The 20,536-nt window shown below is 39.8% G+C and overlaps 1 protein-coding gene across 1 annotated transcript in view; it reads right to left on the reverse strand.

The window, feature by feature from the left end:
• Positions 1-20,536, reverse strand: part of FCHO2 (FCH and mu domain containing endocytic adaptor 2) — a 68,021-nt gene that overhangs the window by 21,736 nt on the left and 25,749 nt on the right. The window contains exons 7-12 of the mRNA XM_082191903.1: positions 17,936-18,034; positions 14,388-14,484; positions 6,247-6,291; positions 5,186-5,255; positions 4,292-4,316; positions 454-511 (exon numbers count right to left, since the gene is read on the reverse strand). Of these exons, the coding sequence (XP_082048029.1) occupies positions 454-511; positions 4,292-4,316; positions 5,186-5,255; positions 6,247-6,291; positions 14,388-14,484; positions 17,936-18,034 (394 nt within the window). The remainder of the gene's footprint in view (positions 1-453; positions 512-4,291; positions 4,317-5,185; positions 5,256-6,246; positions 6,292-14,387; positions 14,485-17,935; positions 18,035-20,536) is intronic.

Consider the following 20,536-nt stretch of genomic DNA (forward strand, 5'->3'; position numbering starts at 1 on the left):
ATTGTACACAACCAGGGCAACCAAAATTATACAGAGGCTGGAGCAACTATCCTATGAGGAAAGGTTACAACATTTGTGGCTTTCTAGTTTAGAAAACAAGATAACATGCAGATTGTGGAAAAAGCAAGGTTATCCAATGAACCATAATGGTGGGATACACAGGAAACTGGGATGGATTTAACAGGAGATTAGATAAATTTATGGAAGATAAGGTTATCAGTGGCCACTAGTCACAATGGCTCCAGTATCAAGTAACAGGGTGCCTTTGAGTAGCAGTTGCTTCAGATCACAAGCAAGAGAATGCTATCAAGCAGGCACACATATTGCTTGCCAGCATCTCTTAGGCATCTGGTTAGCTACTACATGAACAAACTGCTGGACTAGACTGGCCTTTGACATGGATCCAGCAGGGCTCATGCTCTAGGTTCATAAGTAAGCATTACAATAAAAGGATATTCTGACTAGCTTCTGGTTTAATGCTATAACCTTCATCATCAACATCCGGAATGTTCTGGAAAGAAAACAGGTAACTTATTAGATGACCATCACTATCAAAATATTTTCCAATAGATGCCAAAGCAAGCAGAATGTATTGTTGATTATCTTTAAACCTGTTTATGACAGCAGCAGTGCTTATGTCATCAGAACTTCAAGCCACGAGTTCAGAGGAATCAGGTTACAGTACTCATAATTTGGTACTTTACAAGTCTTATAGCATTCACAGTTCATTTTGTACAATTAGGAAATCAAAACTGCGAGATAAACCTAGCTAGAGAGTCTGGAGAAAAAAGATACTCTTGAAATCTATGTCCAAAACTGTCCACTGAACTAGATACAATATACCACATTAGTGAAGCTATTTCCCCCTTATAACACTTAAAACAAGAGATAGCTGACCAATCAAGCATAGGAATTACATACTCCAGAAAGAATTTATGACCTATTATTCCTGCTTTCATAACCTTGACAAACTACACTGCAGCCTTTGATTATTGTTCCAATATTGCACCTGGTATAGACTATTGCCAGCTGCCAGAAACCTACAACACTGTTGCAAGATCAGCACTGGTTTGTTATAACCTACCAGGAACAGTTACGGCATTTTCATATGTTGCTCTTAACAGCAATGCTAAATCAAGGTGTGCACCAGGAACAGATGGCTTCTCTATGGGATTCATTCCCAATTAAGTGCACGATAGCAGCACAATTGGCATTTTCAATTACTTTTCTTTCATCTTGACATTCAGGAAGCCCTGACCCCTTTTAGAAGTAATATAGTATTTGCTATTTTACACTGCTTTACTATTTTTATGCATGTTATTCAACCTTCTGAAGGAAATTTTAAATACATTTTAAAAACTTCATTTAGGGTTTAGAATGGGTGGAATTAAGCTAATACAGAGTAAGAAAACCTGTAACCCCCAAAGCATCTCAATTTAGGTTTGAGTATGTACAGATATGAGCAGGGGTTGGCAAGGTTTACCTCGCCTGGGCCAGTTTACTCCAGAAGATCGCTCTGCGGGCCGGATCGCGCATGCGCAGACTCAATTTCCGGCACCTGCGTCTGTGCAGATGCGATTTCCAGTGCCATGGAAGTGAGTCCCTGCTCTGCCGGTTTAGCGCAGCACGGGGTGGGGGCTCGCTGAGTGGGCGGCTCGGTTGGGGGGCAGCTCATAGGCCATTTAAATGACCCCCATGGACTGCTTGTGGCCCATGGGCTGCAGGTTGCCAACCCCCTGGATGTGAGGCTCTCATAGTGAAAATGCCAATGCGCCATCACAATGCGCCATCACAATGCCCTGAAATGTAATAAACTCTGGGTGCATTGGCAGGTTCAGAGAAGCAATCGGATTCTGATTCTCATTCAGAGAAACAACAAAATGTGGACGCAAGTTGTACCTACTTCACATTATCCCAGCAAAGCAGAAGCAAGAATCACTCTTGAATCTACTGCTTGTAGTACCTCAGTGTGAAAAGCAGTTCCTTCTACTGCATTGTAATAGTAATTTTTGGTCAAGAACAGACAGAGCTATGCCAACTGACATTAGTTTACACAGAATGTTTAATGGGTAAGGCAATCACATGACAGCTTTATTATAGACCCATTAATTATGCTTCTTATGTCCTTTCCATGAAGATTAGCAATTTTACGCTTTTTATACATTGCAAACAAGTTCTCTCTCTTAGGATTACAAATTTCTCAACAAATACCAACTTCATAATCGAAACCAAAAACATGCATCAGAAAATATTCATCCAGATTATTTAGACAGTTTCTCTTTCAAGAACTTGCACATTTTGCTTTTATAAAGCAACATGATTTAAAAACAGAAAGAGTGGCATCACACGGTTCAATACCTTAGCACTAGTTGTTTAGAATCACGAAGCTTTTGTTATGCTTGACCTCAAGCTAACCATGTTAAATGTCCTAACGAGACTTGACAACAAAGTAAACCGAACAAATACAAATAGCTAGAGGCCATGTGTACATTCTCATACAACCAAAGAACTTCTGAAGTTATATCGTTAAAGTTGGAAAGCTATTACATTACCTATCATAGCTAAATGCAACAAAAACCGTTAAACAAAGACTCAGGATAGCTTGTGACATAAACAGAAGAACAAGGATGCCATACCAAAGCAGCAGCAGGTAAGCTGGCTTTTTATGCGAGCGTAAAATGTGGAAAAGGTGATGGTCCAAAAGCATAGATATGGAGCAGCTGGTTTACAGTGCTCTACTGTTGCTATGTTCATACTTATGAAATATTGCTATTTAGCTAAAGAATAGTAACTACAAAATAATAATTTTAAATTATATTTCAGCTTACAAATACCTGCCATGGTAAGTCCCCTTCACTGTGACCTAAAACCTTTACTTGCCTATCCAGTGGTAGCCTAGGGGATTCATAACACATTCCCCAGCCTCCGAGGAGCCATACACCCTGCCCACTTGTCAAATTTGGCCTCTAAGACTGATCCTGATAACGATCTGGTTCCCAGAGTCAAGGAGGTTCCCCACCCCTGATCTATTTCATTATATATTGGGACCTATGTTTCAAAGGACCAGGTGAACACCACAATAGGCTACACAATAGCAACACAATCACTATTATACCATCTCTACTAAGGCATTTAAATTGCCTTGGCTAAAGGCATTGGATTCAAGTGCATTAGAGCAATCATCAATATTCTAAGACCAGCTCTTTGTTTCCTTCTGCTTCTACACAAGAAAGTCACTATCAACTACAAGTTCAATGCTACATTTTTAAAAACACATGGATACATTTTGAAGATATTTAAAATGAGTCATGCCAGCCAGTTCAAACAATACCGAAAACATTTTCAATTTGAGGACATCTATTTGATGACGGAAAATTGATGGTGGGAAATACTCTACTTAGTGCTTTTCACATATTTGTTATATTTGCATAACTTTTGTTATAAAGTGAAGTTTGAAGAATGCTGCTTCTTAGTAAAACTGGCATTAAAGAGACTGAGTATATGTGTAACACTTTGAAAATGCTACAGAAAGGAAATAAAATTTATGTTTTGAAAACTATGAAGCCAAGTTATTCTTCTGGGGAAGGGGAGAGTGAGCGATCATGCTTGGTGTAGCTTGAAAGGAATATGCCAGACACATTTACACTTGGATTTGTTTCATTAATTATTAAACAATGAGCAACAAAACAAACAAGTCAAAGAGTAAACATTGTAAGTCAACCCGACTTATGTTTCACTCTGTGAATGGCCTAATTCCTGGAATAAACATATCAGTTTGAGCAACATAAAATCACACAAAAACTTGATCTGCTCGGGCTTCTTGCAACAGTTCAGAAAAAAGCAACTTCAGAGTGGGTTTACAAGAGAAAAAGTTTATTTGACAGATATACATTTTATATCTGTTTATTTTGTGCTTTTTATTATGAGACATTCTCATTTCACAAAATTGTTTAAACAAAAGAAACCAAACCCATGAATTTTCTAGAATATTGGAGGCCTAATACATGGGTTGATAGCTGCTGTTTCTACAGGAAAAATTTCAGATTATTCTGGAAATCCATTCTTTCATTTCAGCCACAGGGAGTTCCACCTTTCTGTCATCTCAAACACTGATAATATGACCAAGAGGAACTAGAAATACAAATGATGAAAGGAACACACTATACATAACTTGTTTGAAACTAAAGAGACTGTGAACCACCGAGACCCTCGGGTATAGGGCGGTATATAAATTCAATTAACAACAAAAACAATTTTCTTGAATAACTTTGATCAATATAAGAATACTTACAACTGAATCAGCATCTGGACATTCCCTGTTTAAAAAAACAGTAAATTGTTATAATAGCTATGGCTTTTATTTACCAAAATCTCTTTTGGTTTTCTAGTTAACATCTCACCAGATACATAGCTGCTTTAGAACACCTTTAAAATCAGGCTATAGACAGTTATTAAATTTTTCAGGATTCATATATCACTTTTCCATTTCCATAGATCCCTTTCCATTTTCCATTTCCATATATATCACTTCTCAGGTAAAAAAAATACCCAAAGCAACAAAAATAACAACAGCTGCTACAGCAGCAGCTAACGTTAATAAAAGCATACATATATAAGTACACATAAAAAGAAGATAAATTCATACATTGGGATGCTAGAATAACAATGTATTTAGCTGCCTATGGAAAATTAGTGAAGTGGCCAGGAGGATTTCCTGGGGGAAGTAGACACAAGGGCAAAGGTCTTGACAGGAGCTGCCATTGATCACACCTCAGAAAATGGTGGGATGCACAGCCTGTGAAACTACCATAACGAAGGAGTCACATCCTCAAAATCCTGGCTCTAGTCAGAAGTTTTGCTGATGATGATTCAGGGTGCTACAGTAATGGGTGAGAGTAATCCAACCCTAAGAAATAACCACGATCCTCCAAAAATTTGGTGCAGCTTGTGCCCTAACCTGACCTAGGGAAAAGCACTCCTAGCCACAGTTGCTACCTAGAATCCATAAAGATTCCCAAACTGTGACCCCCCCCCACTTAAAAATTGGGGAAGTTGTTTTTTTGGGGGAGGCTATATAGGAATTTATTGGAGCATTATCTCTTACAGCATTAATAATAAAATTAAAAAAGATTTTTTTTAAAACCAAACATTAAACGATTTACTAACAAGTTTGAAACATACTTACACAGATTCTGCATCTTTTCCCTTTCTACTAATTGGTAACACAAAATGCTTTCTTTTTCTAGGCTTTATCCCTGCAAAGCAGACAATGTGTTGTTAGATGGAAATTAAGATTAAATATTAGTTAACAGAATAGGTAATGAGATACACTATTGCAGTAAATAACACGAATTTATTATGTATCATAATATGTATAAATAATATTAATAATATATTATTAATATTATTAATAATATGTCTAAATATATGATAAATATGTATCATTTTATGTTGCACATAAGAGAACTACCAATACCCACATCTTGTCTTGCCTGGACTGAGTTTTAGTCTTGTCATCCTCAAGTAGTTTATCACTCAAAGTATCTGTTCAATGCTTCCAGAACTTAGTACTATCCCTTTTCATCAGAACCAGCTTAAATGTTATTGGTATATTGTTCCAATATGTCATACATTTTCTCCCCTTTGTTTTATAGCGGTTTCTAAAGTATGGAGGTCAAGAATGAAACCCAGTGCATCCTAGAGGACAAATTCCATTGTGTGAAGCCATCTTTTCAGACTTCTCTCACAAAAAAGAATGGAACTACTTCAAAACATCAACCCCAATATTTAGCTCTGCCATTAGATCAACAGAAAGCATCCAAGGCTTAGGTTCTACTAATGTGCCAATAATTGGTTTGGGGACCAAGAAGCGACACCAAAGTATTGAACAGAAGATCTATGGGATACTTGGAAATGGCATGCTTTAGATACAGGGACATTCATATATGAGGACATGTTTATGTATCCATGTAAGTGAAATTTGCCACTCCCTCACTAATAGGATACTGAAAGTTAGCCAACTTCTCTCTAGCATCTGTGATGGGATCACACTGAGCAACTTCTGACTCTTAATTGAGACAAAACATAAGGCTGCTGATCATTTCCTAACTTCATTTCATCTTAATTAGAGCAAACGACTTCACTTCTTACTTTTAAGCCTTATTTTTTTAAACCCTTTCCCCAATGTTCATTAGAAATGATGTAAGAAGTACATTTTGAATGATAAACAATACAAGAAAAACTCACCTTCAATTGCACTGGCTGTATTACACTCTTCAAATTCAATAAGTCCTTTAAACGATGGAAAATCAATGTTATTCTAATGCTGTTTCTTGTTTTAATTTATGGAGAAACATTATGCATCAGGACTAGGGTGGCAATATTTACTCAATCAATTTGTTTGATCAGTGGCTTCCAAACAAGTCCATAGAATAAAATAATAATGTATGAGAAATAAAAGAGGCAATTGAAATAAAATTTAAAAATATGCAGCATCTAGCGCAGTTCATTTCAATTGCTATTTCTTGGCAATTTTAAAGGTTTTTTGGGGGTGGGGGTCAGACTGTAATATAATAAAATACATACATTAGAAGAAAATCCCCAATAAAAATGCAATTTTAAAAAATCATACAGCACTGATGCACTGTTATTGTGTCAATTATATGTTGCAGAAGACATCTGCAAAAATACCACCAGTCTGGAAGGGCCTTAGCCTAAGGTTGGAAAGAACCCCCATCCTTCTCCCAAGGCTGGAGAAGGGCAGAGTCTCATCCCTAAGACTGCACTAAGCTTTGGCCACAGTGAAAAAATAGTGACAATGATCACTACTTTTCACATGACAGAGGCTTTTTCACCATGATGAATCTATTTTCTCCTAAGAATAGGATTAATGAGAATCCTGGCAGAGACTGGGAAAAGAGTATACACACAGACACAGAGTGCACCAATTTCAAGAAATGAATTAGCTGGTATTAGATGAAGCGCTCCTCCAGATAATTGGGCCCCAAGACACATAGGGCTTTTTAAACCATCACTAACACCCTGAATTGATCCTGGCAGCATTCAGGCAGCCAGTGCAGAGCTTTTAGGATAGGTGTTACGTGATCCCATCTGGATACTGCAGTTAACAACCTGGCAGCTGCATTCTGCATTAATTGCAATTTCTGAACCATTTTCAAGGGCAGTTTCATGTAGAGCTCATAGCAATAATCCCAACTGCAAGGTCACTACAACATAGGTTACTGATAGCAAGCTATCTCGGTCCAGGAAAGGTTGTAGCTGTTGAATGAACTAGAGCTGGATACAGTCATACCTCGGGTTACAGACGCTTCGGGTTGTACGATTTCGGGTTGCGCACCACGCTGAACCCAGAAGTACCGGAACGCCGAATCACAATCTGCGCCTGCGCAGACGCGGCGCTGCGTGTTGTGAACGTGCTCCCCGCATGCAACACGTTCACAACCCGAGCGTCCACTGTATACTGTATGCAGTCCTTTGCTACAGAGGTCACCTGTGCCTCTAATGATAGCTATGGCTCAAATAGATACAAGTTATGTACCTGCTACACTGAGGGTGGGTGGGTGCTACCGTATCCTAAATACTCCACCTCCTCAATTCCTAGACTTCATAACTGCTGATCCATAGTACCTCCATCTTATTGGGATTAAATAATAGTTTATTAACCCTCTTTTAATTCATCACTGCCTCCAAGCATTAGTCTACCATAGCTACAGATGGAATAGACAGTTGGAGCTGGGCGTCTTCCTGCTCACTAAATCCTGTTTCTTCTTCAGCATCTGACACCTCCTCCTTGCAGTCTGTTCCCTCTTCTCCCTCTGACCACTCACTGTCATCCCACCACCAATCCCCTGGCTCTAAGCCAGCAGTTCTCAACCAGAGGGTCCCCAGATGTTGTTGGACTACAACTCCCATCATCCCTGAGCTCTGGCCTTGCTAGCTAGGGGTGATGGGAGTTGTGGTCCAAGAACATCTGGGGACCCACAGGTTGAGAAAGGCTGCTCTAAGCCTTACTTCCTTGGGGGTTCCCCAACTGGTGCCCCCACCCACTCCTCTGAATCCAGCCAGTCCACAACAGCGGCCTAAAAGAGGCTTCCTGCCACTGATCTAGTTATACTGGTCAGCAGGAAGCCAGAAGAAGTTACATGATCTTCAACATATGGTATTATGTTATAAGAAATATACATATAAATGCAAATCATATCTTCCATTACCATATAAGGCATATAGTATCAGGAGTCTGATGATTGTGCTGTTAACACAATTATTTAATAAGGATAAACAAACATAGCTGACACCACTTTGACAAATTCAGCTGAACTGGAAACTACATTGATGAAGTAATAGTAGTAAATATAGTATTACCGGTACATCCAATTCTATTTTGATCTTTTGCATGCTAGACAAATAGTTACCAGTGATGCACTTCATCTCTCAAGAGAGATTAATGCGACAGTAAAACAAAAAAACGAGAAAACCCAGTCATGTCACAGTGTCACCTGCCACCTAATTAATCTGTGAAGTGGCACTAATGGCCTTGAAAACAGTTAAATGCTTTGTCAACCAGTTAGAGAAAAGTGTCATGATCGGTCAACTAGTGTGTATTCTGCAGAAATGGATAAGCCAAGCTTGATGAAGACAGCAGCTACACACTCATGGGTCTGAAGGAACTTTTTAAAAAAGGGAAAAAAGGAATGAAGTGGAAAATACTGTATGTTGGCTATTTAAATAGGAAAGGAGGAAAAAAGGATGTGTGTTGAAAGTTCTTGCTTTGTAAGAGATATGCATTCTCAAATATTGCTTTGTAAGAGATATGCATTCTCAAAATATTTTAGTAGCTTTACAATGGAAATTACAACAAAAAAAGAGAGTATCTTAGGAACATATTTTGTGGAGCATAAAGGAATGCTAACCAACTTAAATTGCAACAAATTGGTTTTTACATATTGCAAAAATGTTACATTGAATAATAAAAAGTAGCCTCTATTTAAAAGTGACATAAGCTTAAAAAGCTACTTGTAGTTGCAAATATAACTGCCGACAATATGCTTGGTTTTAGATGAAAACAAAAGGGTTTTTCCCCTCTGGCATTAAATCATGCATGAAAGGAGGACAATTTTTAAAAAAACTGCATATGCCTCACATGCTGCTTCAAAATGGCAAAGCTTTGCGTGTCTGGCTCAGTGCCAGTTGACAGCTCAGCTGGATATCAATGCACATTCTGACCCCCCTTGCAGCGTGTCACTTCTGAATTGTTTCCGCAGTAGAAAGTTTATTCAACCTCTTTCTCAAATGCAGTGGACCGACCATCATTCTGCTATTTAATCATAGCAGAACAGGTTATTTTTCTGACAGCACTAAAGCCAGAGAGCAATTCCTAATGAACAGCTTGATACAAGTGGAATTTCGACTGTTTTAGCCTCAATTAATTCTGCTGTCAAAACAAATGATTGCTCTTAGTACTTAGATGTTAAGCTGGATCACAAAGGTCAATTTTGTATGTACAAACACACAAGCAATCTTTTCCTTGCTAACATCTGATGCCATTTCATATTTAGCACCAACAAATTTTCAAATTGAAAATGAGAGATATATAAACTGTCAGTCAATAATATTCTCCAACAGTAGCTTTTTCTGACTGATAAATAAAAACCAAACCACTCTCTAGATAACTCTGTGGCTATATTTAGACTTGGAAAGACAAGGTGCATTTTTATCTCTTCCACATCATTACAACAAAACAAAGTCACTAAACATGCTAATCAAAAAATCTAGCATGTGAAAAGAAATGCAATACATATTGTTTACAAATATTTACTATGATTGGCAACTGGCCTTAACTGCAGAGATACTAAAGAATCAAAGCAGCCCAATTACTTAGGGGTTTCCCCTTTAGAACAACAATAGGCCAGTAGTACCTGTGTCACTGAAGGTAAATACATGTCAAATTCACAAAATTCCATTTCATATTCTTTACACCTGAAAGGTTCTATCAAGACAAGTCCAGTGACAATGAATTTTAATAATTTAACACAATGCCAAGTTATATTCCCTGGGTTACAGAGAGTCAGTGATCACAATACAATCAGCACACTCAAACAATATCCATGACATTAATTCATGGTACTAAAATGAAAATTAAGAAACCAAAGACAAAAAAAGGAAACACAATAAAGATAAATCTCAAAACATTTTTGTGAGCTACAAAGTATGACATGTCAGACCTAGACATATATTTGCAGGATTTTAACCTGCTGTGAAAGGTTAGTTTTATGGTTATTAATTATTGTCCTAACAAAAATTCACCAAGAAGCTATGTTAAATGGGAATACCATGTATCAGATTATTTGAGGATATACCACTATGATCATACCTAGATTACAATTCAGCTAGTCATGACCCAATCACATTGCAACAGAACAGTTCAATCATGACTAATGTAAATCCAATTACTGACTTTCATCACACAACTAACTTTAACTAGAGTGGATCCAGATCAATTTCCCCATGAAATAAAGAACTAGTGCTGGAGCTCTGTCTTGTCTGTGATCAGTGAAGAAAACAAGATGCATTAGATCTTGTTGTTCTAACAATATATGAACAAGAAAATGAAACAATGAGGTTCAGGATAGTTTTGAATATTATGGGTTGTATCCAAAGTTGTCCATATGCATATGTAATGTAATTCCATTCACAGAATAGGAATTCACATTACTCTTTGCAGTCCCTTGCACACCCTCAAAATCTGCTTTAAGATTGGAGGACCCTCTGTAGCAGGTTTTTTTAAAATGCAGGGAGGGCAAGAGAAAGTTAAAGGCCAGTGGCATGAGTAGAAGTCCACTCACACAATGTAGAATGAAAATAATGGTTCTGTATAACTTGGGCCTTAACAAAAAAAATAATGTTAGGCTGTACTGCATGTCTTTTAAAACTCACAAATGTACTGGATGTTTTAGTATACGACATTATGCCATTGTTACCCAGAAGGATAAGATTCAAAATATACAAATCTTGTGTATGTTCCCTACTTTCGATTCCTTCAAGCAAACAATCTAAGGGTTCATCCTGTTAAAGTCCAAGCTGTATCTTAGTACAGTGGACGCTTGGGTTGCGAACGTGATCCGTGCAGGAGGCACGTTCGCAACCCGCAGCATTCGCAACCTGCAGCGCCACGTCTGCGCACGTACGGATCGCGATTCGGCGCCCCACGCGGCCACAGCGGAGGCCAGATCCGGCTCCCATGATGGTGGCAGCAGGCGTGTGGGCGAGCACCGCGCTTAGAAGGACTTTCCGCGGTGAGGAGAGAGCAGCAGCCAATGAACACGCACTGTGCCGGTACGGAAGAGGCGGGGCCTTGCACTGCGTCACAGGAGGCTGCGTCCCCTTTCGTGGGAAGGAGGAGGAGCGACGGCAGAAGGGGTGCCTCTGCTCACTGGCTCCCTCTCCTCCTTCCAAACAGGTGGCTCCGCGTATACCCAGCGTATAAGACGACCCCCAACTTTTGGGGTGGTTTTCCTGGGTTAAAAAGTCGTCTTATATGCTGGAACATACGGTATTTCTGGGTTCAGCGCAGTGCGCAACCTGAACACATGCAACCTGAAGTGTCTGTAACCCGAGGTATGACTGTTGTCTTGTATACCCATTTTTTATCTCTTCCACACTTCTGATAATTTCCGTAGAAGTGTTAACCAGTTGAACTACCAGAACAGTCTAACCTTCCCAGCACTTTAGAATATGTTTTACATACATGCATAAGAGCAAATGCAGACCAGTTCAGGGTTCTTGTACCTTTAAGAGTTGTGTACAGGTGAGGAACCATAACAGGTTTCACCTCCTTGAATATTAGCTTGGGCAGGCCATGGGTTTTCTAAATCATTTATGTATACTACTAGATCACAACTTTAAACTACTGCACACTGCCAGTGAATTAAAAAAGAAATAGTAAAACTGATTTCCTCCAACTCTATCAACCTGATATTCTCTCCTTTTCCTATTTACACTACTCATCTGCTCAGTCAAATAATGCCCTATTGTAACTTCAGTCTGCCAAAATAAAAAAGCAATACCTGTTTTTAAAAACTGAAGCAGCACTGCAGAAAGTTGCACAAGCAATTCATCTATAAAGCACAGAAAACTAGAGACTACACCGTTTCTGTCCTTTAATATACACTGTGGGCATATCTATGTTCAAGCAAAATATGGAAGCTGAGAAGGCAAAGTGTTTTCAAGTATTACCCTTAAAGTAAGGGAGAACTAATTGGGTCTGGTACAGGTGCCAATGTGGTCTGTAAATTCCTGGCTGGAATTTCTACAGGGGTTGAAAAAATTAATTGTAATGTATTTGTTTTGCATTCATTTAAGCTCTGATTAAGTTGTCAAAGCTGAACTTTTTTTGCATTTTTTTGTAATTCAACATCAACTTTGCTGTGTGCATGCACTTATGTATGGTGTCTACTTTGAATACAATGATGTTCAATTAAAATGAGGATTAGCTAACATTCTCTTGGCCCTCCTAACTTTCCTGATCTGCAGCATACACTCCAGTTGGACTTCTAACATGGTGCTTTTAAACAACTCTCAAGTATCTGAATGATTTTACTTTTTTGACTTTGCCTTTCAAATTCCTTTTTACAAATCCCTTCATTTTGGGCAAGTTTCTTGTTATGAAATCAAATGTGACCGTGTTGAATTTTTTAGCAATCATTCATTTACATGTATATTTAATAGCACTGTGGTCACTGCTCCCAACTGACTTAACAACACATATCTGATGTCAGGTCATGGATACTGCTAAAGATTAAGTCCAAGGTCACTGCCCCTCTGGTCAGTTCCACGACCAACCACTTTAAGATACAGTAATTTGGGGTATCTAGAATTTTACCTCTTTGGAACATATATGTAATCAGTCTACATCAGGGTAGTTGAAATCAGCCATTTCTACAACATTTCATCTTTTGGATTTTATGTGCATTTAATGATCCCGGCAAAAATAAAAATAAAAAAGGTTTCTATTTTTAGAATGAGGACAGCTGGAAGTTGATTTACAACCCTATACATGTTTATTCAGAAGTAAGCCTCACTCCCAAGGTACATGGGTACAAAACTGCAGCCCTTGAAGTCTTGTCTCTACTGAGATTTTCCAATACTACATCAAATAAGATGATGCTAAGTAATATATGCACATTAGTCATGGAAATTAATGCCTTGGAAACATGTAACTGATCTGCAGAACATCAGAATGCTAGCCTAGAAGCAAATGTGACAAGGTTTAAAAATATTGTGCAACAAGTGCAGAACAATTATGGTAAACTTGGCAGCTGTTTGCAGAACACAGCTATTAATTTTTATGGACTATTTTAAGCATAACACAATTAGGCAATAAAAAATACAGCTGAAGACAGGAAAGAATGTGATTGGAGAATCAATAATTTAATCTGTTTGAATGTCACATGGAAGGAATTTAACCTTTGTTTGACTGGAAATAAAAGATTTCAAAACTATTTTTATATTGTAAGAATGTAAGAAGAGCCTGCTAAATGAGGCCAATGGCCAACTAGATGCCCATAGGAAGTCTGCAAGCAGGACTTGAGCAAAACAGAATTCTTCCCTTCTTCCATTGTCAGCGATTGATAACTTCAATTGATAACCTTGATAACCTCATCCTGGATGAATTTGTCTAATCCTCTTAGACATCCTTAAAGCCATCCAAGTTGATGACCATTATTACTTATTGTGGGAGCAGGTGTCAGAGTTTAACTATGCACCAACTGAAGAAGTACTTTATTCAGTTACTGGATGTCCACAAGTTCTAGGTTTATGAGACTGCGCAGAATCTCTGAACACTTTCCCTACACCATATATACCTTTATGATGTCTCCTCTTACTCACTTTATCTCTAAACCAAAAAGCACCCAAAACTATAACCTTGCTTTATAGGGGAGTTGCTCTATCCCCTTGATAATTTTGGTTAACCTTTTCCAGTTCCACAATATCCATTTTGAAGTGCGGTGACCAGAACTATACACTGTAATCAAAGTATATTTGAACCCTAGATTTCTATGGCATTATCATATTGCCTGTTTTATTTTCAATTCCTTTCCTAATGATACCCAGCATGGAATTCACGTTTTCACAGTTGTTGTCCCCCCCCCACACTTTTTTTTTTTACTTTGAACTGGCATTATCCAAAGAAAAAAGAATCATGATAGTGAACTAAATATCTGCATTCATTACTTCCAGTAAATTACAGTTATATATGCATAGTATCAATTAGATGGAGGTGTGTGTGTGTGTGCATTGAACACTGGAAGATAATATCAAGCAATCTTTTATTTAAAAAAATACCAAATCAATTATTTTGTATCTCTTACCAGGTCGCTCTTTGCCTGTGCCTTTCGACTCAGCAAATTTTTGTATCAAACTTTCAACTGTTGTGTTTGCCATGTTATTTATAAATTCTTCATGTACCTTTGAGAAAAAGAACACTAGTAAATATAACTTTGTGGGCTACAGCAATTTGCACACAAACGGATTGCTCAATTATTACACTTCCCATCTTGCTCTTATAACTAAAAAGTGTCAGGCTGGGACTCAAAAAACCATGAAACTAGTTCTGTAAGCCTTAGGATTGTTTTCCTCAAACATTCCCTATGGTGACTGGCAAACTGCTTTTAGTTTCAAAAGCAATTTGTAATATGATTGGGGGGGGGGTGTCGGCTGTTTGAAGTAAATATTATCACAGAGCTAGCACAATATTTTTGACTATGCCTTGGCCACTCTTTGGATTTTATACACTGTACTGTTAATATAATAAGCTAGGACTACTACGCCCCTCTGAGATCCTGAAATGTGTGTCTTATATGAACAACTTAGTTTCTTAAAAAAAGTTATTTGGGTCCAAATCTGTCTGCAAATGGCATACTGAGGGTCTCTTTCAATACCAAACGTATTAGGATTACTCAGAATATCTGAATGATAGAAATACATTCTGTCTTCCTCAAGGGCACTTTCATTTTTAGTACAGTGGTACCCCGCAAGACGAACGCCTCGCGAGACGAAAAACTCGCAAAACGAAAGGTTTTTTCGCTTTCGAGTTGCCTCGCAAGACGAATTTCCCCATGGGCTTGCTTCTCAAAACGAAGCTTGCCCCGCAAGCTCCGGGGACAGCGGGTCTTCCCCGGACCTCTTTTGAAGCAAGGGGCAGCGGGGAGAAGCGATCTCCCCGCAGCCCCTTGCTTCAAAAGAGGTCCGGGGACAGCGGGGAAAAAGCGATCTTCTCCCCGCAGCCCCAGGTCTGGGGTCAGCGGGAAGCGCTTCCCGCTGTCCCCGAACCTCTTTTGAAGCAAGGGGCGGCGGGGAGAAGCGATCTTCTCCCCGCAGCCCCTTGCTTCAAAAGAGGGGACAGAGCGGCGCTTCCCCTCTGTCCCCATTTTAAAAGCAGTCCGGGATAGCAGGGAAGCGCTTCCCGCTATCGCGGACAGCTTTTGAAGGCAGGCGGGGGGGAGCAAAGACTTTCGCCCTCTTCTGAAGGCGGGCGGGGGGCGAAAGTCTTTGCTCCCCCCAGCCTGCCTTCCCGGGAGAGCGGAGAAAGGCAGCGCGTTTCTCCGCTGTCTGGGTCGGCTTTGGAAGGCAGGCGGGGGGGGGCAAAGGCTTTCGCCCCCCGCCCGCCTTCAGAAGAGGTCCAGGACCTCTTCTGAAGGCGGGCGGGGGGCAAAAGTCTTTGTCCCCCCTGCCTGCCTTCCCAGGGGCTTTTACATCGCCCCGGACAGCGGAGAAGTCCTCCGCTGTCCCGGGGTTTTTTAAAATGCTGGGGGTGGGAAGAAAAGCCCTTGTCCCCCCCCAGCCTTCAGAAGAGGTCGGGGGACAGACTGTCCCCGGACCTGGTCTGAAGGCGGTTTCCATAGGAACGCATTAATTAATTTTCAATGCATTCCTATGGGAAACCTTGCGGAACGAATTAATTTCGTCTTGCGAGGCACCACTGTATAAGCATGACATATCTGTTTATAATTGATATAAACATGCAATTATATAAATTAAACCATACCAATGTCTCCATCTAAGTTAAATCCTAATAAGAATTTGGCCAAAACAAAAAAAGTGTAAAGAAACACTTTCAAAATCATAAACACCATCCCTTTGATCTCAAATATGTGTATTTTTAGCTCAAACTAACGATTTGGGGAATAAAAAATAAGTTTTGCTTAGCGTTATTTTTTAACCATATGCAAAAATGCTATATCAACATTCGAATAGTATAATGAATACTGCACAACTATAAAAATACTAGAACACAAGGTACAATAGATATAAACTGTTATGGTAGGTTGTTTTTAGATCCTAGATGGGAAACTGATCTTTTGAATTACATGAAGAAGAAAAAATAAAGTTTTAGAATTCAAACAGTCAAGATGACGATAAAAGCATTCAGTATGGAAATTCAGCAGTCAAAGTTTTACTCCTGGAAATGAGCTATGAGACAATATTCATTTATGCTAAATTCCAATAGAGATATATTTTCCACTTTGTGCCTAGCGAAGAGTTTTCTTCATTTAGATTCAGGGGCATCCTTTTTATAGTAAATAAAAGTCAAGGGGACCAATTTCCAAGTAAATTTGTTTGGTAACAGCAAAATAATTATGCCCCATGCCAGATACACCAGAATGGAGCTTGCCAATGTGGTGCCCTTCAGATGTTGTTGAACTGTAACTCCCATGAGTGCCAATCAACATCACCAATGCTGAAGACAGACAGGAGTTGTCCTCCAAGAACATCTGGAGGGCACTACATTGACTCAAGCATCCCTGTCCCATGTGACAAAGATCAACAACCTTAGTCACATACATTTGTTTTCTCATGCTACTACCAGCTCTCTGGATCAGGGTGTTCAGAGTTGTGAATATATGAGTTCCCTGTCTGGGCCAATTATAAGTTATACTCAAACCACACTAAAATTTGGACCCATTTAGAAACTGTTTTGACTCAGTGCCACTCCGCAAGCCCTCCCCACTACCAGCCCACCCTTTTCCCAATCTAACCCTTGCACTGAGGAAGGGTGAATGTTTTAAGGAGCATCAAAGCAGGAGAAGATACCCAGTTCTGAGGCATCTAAAGATACTGGGAAACATGTGAACTATAGCAGATTGTAGTTTCCAGTGCTTCCCACTACCAGAGGTCTCAAGACAAAGACCACTGCTGCATTGAGGTTAACCTTCATCATCTCAAGTGAAGCTCCTCACAACTAGACTTTTGTAAAGATGTCTTTTCTTTCTTTACAACCGTAAGTATGAAAAGTGAGGGTCTGATGGTGGGGCGTTCCCACAGACTTAAGCTCTATGGGCCCAAATTAAGCCGTGTGGAAAACTCACTTGTCAGTTATTACCAAACTTACCCCTTACAGAGTTTTCCTACTTCTCTAAATACTGTTCTTAGCTCACAGCTTATTATTGGATTAGGTGCAGTTTGTGAAGAATCTTGCATTTCAGAATCTTGCATTTCAGATCTCTTCCAAAATTTACGACATATTATTAAGCTAAAGAATATGTGCTGCCTGTGTACAGCAAAGAGATCCAAAGATCTTTTTAAATCCAATACAAAAAGAAAAAACTATCCCAACCAACAAAAGAACCAGGTGTCTGTGGATCTTACTGGTTTATACTCCAAGCAAAAGCTGCTTTTTATTTCTTCTTATCCTAGAAATACATAATCACCAAACTTATTTTTACATCTAGATACAGGTAATGGAGGAACAATCTATAAAACTTGACTGAACCTTTATCACACACCCATATCTTCCTCCACACCTACAGCAGCAGATTAAATACAAGTCCTGCTAAAATTGGATACCTACAAACTTCAGTGAAGATGAAATACATCTTAATTTATAGCCTGAATAATAAGAGCTACTATAAATACTCACCTCGCCAATCTGTAAGTGAACTTCTTTGACCGTATTTGAAAAACATTCTATAATCTCTTTTATATGGAACAGATGCATTTCTTCAATGTCTTGAAATTTCTGCAGAACAAATAAATGTTGTGTTTAGGGCTTATTTAGAGTTAAAACAGCTTAAGTCAAAACTGGATTTAAAATACTGATATACTGAACTGTCCACTGAGCTCCCATAATTAGCTTGCTTTCACATTTGGGATTATGGAAGACATTCATCAGTTAAGCTGTATCTAGCCTTGGTTCTAACTCATCCTTCAGCTGCTTAATATTGCAAAGACTCTACCAATCATGTGACAAAGTAAGGCCCTATCCACAGTAACTGAAAATTCACTTATACATAGTACAGCTTCTTCTGTTTTTCAAAATTCCACTGGACGCTTATTTCGCCGTTTGAATCCCTGACATGTCCAGGAAATTACAGATGTACGGCAACCCGGCTTCCGCGCTGGTCATGGGACCGAGACGGCTCTGGTCGCTCTAAGAGATGATCTCCGTAGACAGCTGGACCGAGGCGGGTCGGGGCTGCTGATTCTTCTAGATCTGTCAGCAGCTTTCGACATGGTCGATCACGAACTTTTGGACCACCGCCTCGCCGACGTGGGGATCCAGGGCGCAGTCCTTCAATGGCTGCGCTCGTTTCTCTCTGGTCGGGGACAGAGGGTGGCGCTTGGGGGGGAACTGTCATCCCGCCACTCCTTGGTGTGTGGAGTGCCTCAGGGTGCGATTCTCTCCCCGATGCTTTTTAACATCTTTATGCGCCCCCTCGCCCAGCTTGTCCGGAGTTTTGGGCTGGGCTGCCATCAGTATGCCGATGACACCCAACTCTATCTGTTGATGGATGGCCATCCTGACTCGGCCCCAGACACACTGATCAGATGCTTGGAAGCTGTGGCTGGATGGTTACGTGGGAGCCGGTTGAAGTTAAATCCTTCGAAGACAGAGGTCCTCTAGCTGGGACGGGACGATATGGGATTGAGGGGGCAACTCCCATCTCTTGCGGGGGTGCAATTAGTGCCAGCACCGTCCGTTAAGAGTTTGGGTGTAATCTTCGATACCTCCCTCTCTATGGAGGCGCAGATTGCAGCTATAACAAAGGCGGCATTTTTTCATCTCCGCCAAGCTAAGCAGTTGGCCCCTTACCTCTCTCGCCCTGACCTAGCCACTGTGATCCACGCGACGGTCACCTCCAGACTGGATTATTGTAACTCGCTCTACGTGGGGCTGCCCTTGAGACTGACCCAGAAACTCCAGCGGGTGCAGAATGCCGCAGCGAGACTCCTTACGGGGTCTTCGCTGCGGGATCACATTCATCCGGTGCTATACCAGCTGCACTGGCTCCCAGTGGAGTACAGGATCAGGTTTAAGGTGCTCGTTTTAACCTTTAAAGCCCTATACGGCCTAGGACCCTCGTATCTACGGGACCGCCTCTCCTGGTATGCCCCACAGAGGAACTTACGGTCCTCTAATAAAAACATCTTGAAGGTCCCAGGCCACAGAGAGGTTAGGCTGGCCTCAACTAGAGCCAGGGCTTTTTCGGCTGCGGCTCCAACCTGGTGGAACGCTCTGTCACAAGAGACAAGGGCCCTGCAGGACTTGACATCTTTCCGCAGGGCCTGCAAGACAGAGCTGTTCCACCAGGCCTTTGGCTAGGGCACAGCCTGACTCCCTCCTTCAGCAATCTTTACAATACTTTAGTTTATGGTTGCTATTAATTTTGATTTTAATTAATTCTTATGATGTTTTTATATTGTTGCACTTTTTTAGTGTTGTTAGCCGCCCTGAGCCCGGCTTCGGCTGGGGAGGGCGGGATATAAATAAAAATTTATTATTATTATTATTATTAACCCTACCTAAAGTCTATACATCTCAGTCACATGTAACATTTCAGTAAATGAACATTACCACTGCAGAAAGTTAAGGTCTTAATATGATGAGTGGAAAAAAGTCTTTCCCCCCTATACAATCATGTTTGAAAGAGACCCATTTTGTGGGTTTTTAGAGTTTAGACAGCAAACTTAAAAACTGAAAAATGAGACTGAAAAAAGGCCCATGTGAGGTTTAGCCTTCATCGACTACAGCTGCCACTTCTGCTTTATTAACTTATCAAATCCTGGCATATATATTTTATTTTCAAAATTTTGAACTTAATTTCATCAAGGAAATTATATCAATCTTTTTTATTTGTTTGTTTTACTTTTTTACTCTGCCCTTCTGTTGCAGTCACCAACAACTCCAATGGACCAAATTCTATTGATATTCAGTTCAATCCTATAAATGCCAACGTACTTTTAAAAATTGATATGCCAAATCTAATCAAAATAAAGTGATGTGCATTAAGAATCTTCCAACAAGTATGCAATGTGAAGCTTCTGTTCTAGTGCAACACAAAGAACTAACTTAAAATACACAAACTCAAACACAGTACAGTTTGTTTGCTTTGCAAATACGACATTCTTTGCCAAGGAAGCTCTCAGCTTGGCTTAAATGGCAGGCATACTTCACATATTTTTCATGTTTATGTTATTTCTCTATTTATTAACAACAGTTTTAGGACCAAAAGTTAAGTGT

Source organism: Podarcis vaucheri (assembly GCF_965113315.1).
Source record: "Podarcis vaucheri genome assembly, chromosome: 11".
Classification (NCBI taxonomy): Eukaryota; Metazoa; Chordata; class Lepidosauria; order Squamata; family Lacertidae; genus Podarcis; species Podarcis vaucheri.